Source organism: Diachasma alloeum, unplaced genomic scaffold, assembly GCF_001412515.2.
Source record: "Diachasma alloeum isolate Michigan unplaced genomic scaffold, Dall2.0 Dall_scaffold_00198, whole genome shotgun sequence".
Lineage (NCBI taxonomy): Eukaryota > Metazoa > Arthropoda > Insecta > Hymenoptera > Braconidae > Diachasma > Diachasma alloeum.
The window spans coordinates 419,830-425,168 of record NW_021680363.1 but is presented as its reverse complement, the minus strand read 5'-3'; the positions used below and the strand labels follow the sequence as shown (position 1 = coordinate 425,168).

At 31.9% G+C, this 5,339-nt stretch overlaps 1 protein-coding gene across 2 annotated transcripts in view; it reads right to left on the bottom strand.

Moving 5' to 3' along the window:
* Positions 1 to 5,339, bottom strand: part of LOC107035487 (glycogen-binding subunit 76A) — a 31,121-nt gene that overhangs the window by 4,699 nt on the left and 21,083 nt on the right. Inside the window, exon 2 of one of the 2 annotated variants that reach the window (XM_015252910.1) lies at positions 3,068 to 3,261. The exons of the other annotated variant lie outside the window; for it this stretch is intronic. Coding sequence (XP_015108396.1) covers positions 3,068 to 3,100 — 33 coding nt within the window. The 5' untranslated portion in view covers positions 3,101 to 3,261. The remainder of the gene's footprint in view (positions 1 to 3,067; positions 3,262 to 5,339) is intronic. 2 annotated transcript variants of the gene reach the window in all.

Genomic DNA, 5,339 nt, shown 5'->3' with positions numbered 1-5,339 from the left:
CTGGAAGAAAGAAGGAAAATTTTCATTAATTGAGAGGTTTTGGTGGACTCACGACGCGGATGAAAAAATTTAATAGAAAAACGTCAATTCGTTAGAAAATTCCAGTGGAAATTTCTATTAAAATGTTCGATAGAAAGTTTTCAATCGAAAAAGTCAATAGAATTCAATTTTTCAGGACATATAACTTATTCTAGTGAAATATTTTCTGTAGAATTTCTTGGGCTGAAATTTGCCAATTGTTTTTCATTCTTTTTTGTTTTCTACTCGTCAAGAAAATCAAACAAAAAACTTAGAAAGTTTGAACCGAGGAAATTCCATAGGAAATATCTGAAGAGAAATAGAAAAATCGAATTCTATTGACTTTTTCGATTGAACATTTCGATAGAATCGGCCAAAAACTGATAGAAATTTCAACAGAAACTCAATAGAATTTTCTAACGAATTCGCTAGGTTTTTCTATTAAATTGTTTCGTGCGTTTCCGCGAGTTTTTAAAGCCACGCAATAAAAAAATTTCATCGAAAAACCAACTGATTTCGAATATTGGAGAATATTCTACTGAAGTTCTATTGTTGTGGAGACGTCGTCGACCAAATTTTTAGATTATTTCGTAGTTATTGGTCTCATAATTATTTTTGTGATTCTCAGAGTTTCTGTACATAATAAGCTCTTCAACTTTTTTTAGTTTGATTTAGTTTATTTGAAGAAATAGATAAAATATTCCTCTGAATTCATCATCTTGACCGCAGAGGTCAATAACTAGGAAATAAGTGAAGTTCTATTGGAAATTCTTGTAGTTTTTTGATGATTTTATTGGAAAATTTCAAAAAATATGCAATGGAAACGATTTCGTTGAAACAATCCGTAGGATTCGATCTTACTATACAAATATTTCTATTGCGACATTTCTTATAAGAATTTTCTCAACATAAATTTTCCAAATTTTTTTTCAGTCTTTTTTCTCTATAAAATTGATTTTCTCTATACATATCTTCGATTGATCGTTTCTGCACCATTTTTCAATAGAATCGAGAAAAAACTAATGAGTTTCCAAGAAAATTAGCTAGATTTTTCTGAAAAATTGTTTAGTGCGTGGCGTTTTGAACATTCCAGAGGAATTTAACTACGGTAAACAATTAAGTATTTTCATTAAATTTTTAGAGAAATATTGGACACGTATTTTTTTCATTTCGATAAATAATAAATAACTACTGAATCATAGACGGATGGGAACGTCAGCATTACTCAGAGAAAAAAAAATTATTTAGCAGAGATCTAATTCAACGTGTAACCAATATTAAAGTCTACTAATTTTGTCATCCATTATCAGTGACACAATCGTAAAAATCAAAGGAGAAATCCTAAATCTTAGGAATTTTGTCTCTTGATATCAGTAATTGCATTCCTAATGTTCAAGATAATTCAAGAATGTCAAGAATTCTTGAAAAATGGGATAATAGAAAAATAGAAAAATAGATTTATGAAACTAGGGATCTAGGAACTAGGGATATCTAAAAATTATGAACACATCGATCCCTGAGGACTAAAACTTGTTTTTCTCTGCGTATAATAAAATAATGATGACGCTTCTTCAATTGGCTATAATTTCTCGGTTTTTCATGATTTTTCGAAATGAAAAAATACGTATGTATCTGATATCTTTCATTCCATTTTGATATTTCATCATTTTGTTCTGAAAAATGTCATGTAACAACCCAATTCAAAAGGCTTCCCGATGTGTACCGGATTTCCTTGGCCATTCTACACTGATCTTTACCGTTCCACAACTTTCTAGAACATACCAGAATTTCCCAGGGGAAGACAAAATTCGAATCATTGTAAGTCGATTTAGAAGTGAAATGTCAAATCATTGCAGAAAATTAATCATTTTAGAAAAAATGTCTCCTGAAATTCCTTTCTTGAAATGATTGCATGATTAATAAATTCAATTCCTATTTTGATTTCAGTAGTGAATTGGTAGAATGGTGTAAGTCACTTTCGTCCAGTAGCTGGTTTTCAATGAATATCTCGAAATTTAAGAGAGATAAAGGATTTTTTCTCAGAACCTTTTTTGTAAAACAAAATGAGAGGTACAAAAAATTTTTTGGCGAAAATTTCACTATCTCTCTTAGATGCGGAGATTATCCTTAAGAATCCAGCTAGAGGCTAAATCGACATAAACCGTTTTATCGCTTCACTTTTGATTTGGAATCTCCATCTCATTAAATAACCACGAAATTATCTCCTTAATTTTCTGGTAAAAACATGTGTGATCGAGATAAATAAATATCAATTTGAGCATTCAAATTGACCTCATGACGTTTTATTTATCTTGCTCTTAACTTTATCTTGATTGTGAGTCACTTCAGGGAAAAATATTGAAGTAAACTTTTCGTAGAAAATTTCGTGGACTACGAAAAAAAAAACGCTTGACATTTCCTCCTGAAACTCCTCATTTTAGAAAATTTATGTGTAACAAAAATTATCGATTTTAAATTTACCCGAACTTGAATTTTATCCTTGTTGATTAATTATTACGTTTAAAGAACATGTCTAGGAACCTTTTTATGTAAAATTTATGAAACTTTTTTAGGAATGAAATATAAATAGGCTGAAGGCCCTCGGGCAAAGGAAATTTGTTGGAAGTTCTTCCAAGAACTGCAACAAATTTCATTAAAAATAAATTAAAGCAGAGAAAACAAGAGAAATAAAATGATTACAACAGTAATAATTTGAATACAAAATTTAAATTTTGAATTCGATGCCAAATTGATTAGAGGATAATTTTACAATTTTTTCTCCTCGTTCATGATTAAGGGGATAAATTTAGAAATCTTGTTTCTAGAAATATCTCATTCACGACAAAAAAGTTCTCTTGACACTTCTTTTAAAATCATTCGTCGCCGAGATAAACACAGTCAACAAAAATGTAATGGTGTACTACTCCACATCTGAATTCATTCTCGCTCCACGAATGGAGATAAACATATCGACCCCTAAATATTATCAAACGATTATCCCCATTCATCAAGATAAAAAAAAACAAAAATAAGTTAATCTTGAACAAACCTCGATGGCATGAACGTGCAAATGCATCTTCATAATATCAGTCACGCAAGGTGAGCGTGTAATTGCGAAAGATTGATGTCAAATTCTCAAGTGTCATACGATCAAGGACCACAATTAGATAAGCAACTGAGTGTGTGCGATAACTCGTTCTATCTTGCACACATTGAGTGTTCGATCAAGTCTGTAGAACTCCACTAGAATAATTATCTCAGAATGTCACGGGGATCTCACAAAACGGATTCTCAAAAATATCCCAAAAATTTAGTTTCCATTCTACGAAATGCATCCGATGCACCATGACAATTTATGACAATTCAATAAACAACAACTTCACTGAGAAAAAAATTATTTTTGCCAAATACTCATTTACTTGAGAGAAGAATTTAGTTTTTTTAAATCGTATTTCTCCAACCGAGTCATTCCCAGGTGAGCCAGATTATGTTTCAATTATGACAATCATGTTGGCCTAGAAGATGACTGTTGCACATAACCTTGGATGAACTCCGCCAATGAATATTCATTTTTCCTAAATTTCTCATTTTCTAGAGAGAAAAATTTTGATTCATTTTTTAATGTTGATAACAATTGAGGGAGTTCGTCTTATCTAACACAATCAACTTTTAGAGCACAATAATTGTCATTATTTGAAACCTAATGAGGATTGCCTGGGAATGACTCGACCGGAGAAATGTAATATTAAAAAAAATTAATGCTTCTCTCAAACAGATGAATATTTGGCAAAAATAATTTTTTTTCTCAGTGTATAAGGGACCGAAATTTTTTTCAATAATCGATGGGATACCCATGACATTCTCAATGTCCTTCAGTACTCAAGAACTAAATCACTTTCGTCCAAACGTTTATTTCAACAATTGACGACAATCAGATCCAATCATCATTGTGGTTGTTCGAAACCCCAGTATTATCGTCTCTCTTCAAGCGGTTAGTCTCCATTCTCTCGTGACTAAACTAAAAGACATAACGTATTGAATTTTATGAAGTGGCTACAACACGTTAGCACGCAAGCACACACCACGAGGTGAACTACCTCATCGTATACAATCTATTACATAAGATTATCTATTCGCCTAGACTACAGATAGACGATGCGAGTGCACACGGTTCAATGGTCTTTTTATTTACGTCCTTGAGGAAATTATTGATGGATGGAAAATATACTTGCATTCTCATGAATTGCAATCCAAGGTTTTGACTTTTTATTGAAATTCATTGAATTTATATTGGCTGAAATTCAAGGAGATGAGTTGTGAGCAATTTTTGAACTTATTTTGTGTGATTTAAAAGCTATAAATCATGACCCCATTTTCGGCAATTGTTGGACTGTGTACCAGTGACCCTCAATAACACGGTCAGTGTTTCAATGGAAATTTAATTAGCATGCTTCCATCCATCATAACTATTACGACTAATTGCAACAGTTGGGGTCAAGACTCTAGGGGTTATCGCGTCGTTATTATTGGACCACCAGTTTATAGATTAAAGAGTTAGCATGGAAATCGCTTTGTTTATTCCTCATCACGACTGTTTGTTACTCAAGTTTTAATTAATAGCGATCACAGTGAACCTGAACTTGGGGATGAACAACATAGGTTGGTAAATATTATGGATGGTGAGGGGCAATTTCTCAGTGGAGGGGCTAAACATAAATAGAATAGAATGGAAAGAGTTCATGCCTGATATTCTGTTGCATATGGAATTATCTGGGTGATGAGTTAACGGAAAATATTCGAGGACATTTTTGTTGAAAATTTTACGGAGTTTTTCAACGTTTTCTGCTAAGAACTTGATTTTTCATATGGCTGAAAATCTGTTCTCTTTGATTGTGAAATTATCTCGGTAATTGTTGATTTTCAGAGAAAATGTCGAAAGACTATTTTTGCTGAAAATTTTATTCCTTGCGAAAATAAGTAATTAAAAATTTTTTCCTAAAATTTATTCTCACCAAAATAGTATTTATCATATTTTATTTATTGAACATCATCGCAGTGAGTGGTTCTAGGAGGAAATGTCAACAGACATTTTTTCAAATGAAAATTGAATGTCCTTTAAAACAGGTTTTCTGCCAGTTCCTCGTAAAATCTTTCATTCGTGAGATAATTCCATCTTGAACACTCCGTTGGCCGGGCTTTCAACAATTTTTAGAATTTCGTCGTTTTGATAGCTTACAAAAATGTCGTCTTATTTCAAAGTGCGTGAAAGGCTCGTTAATGAGAATTCGGATTGAAATTCTATAATGATATACTGTAATTTT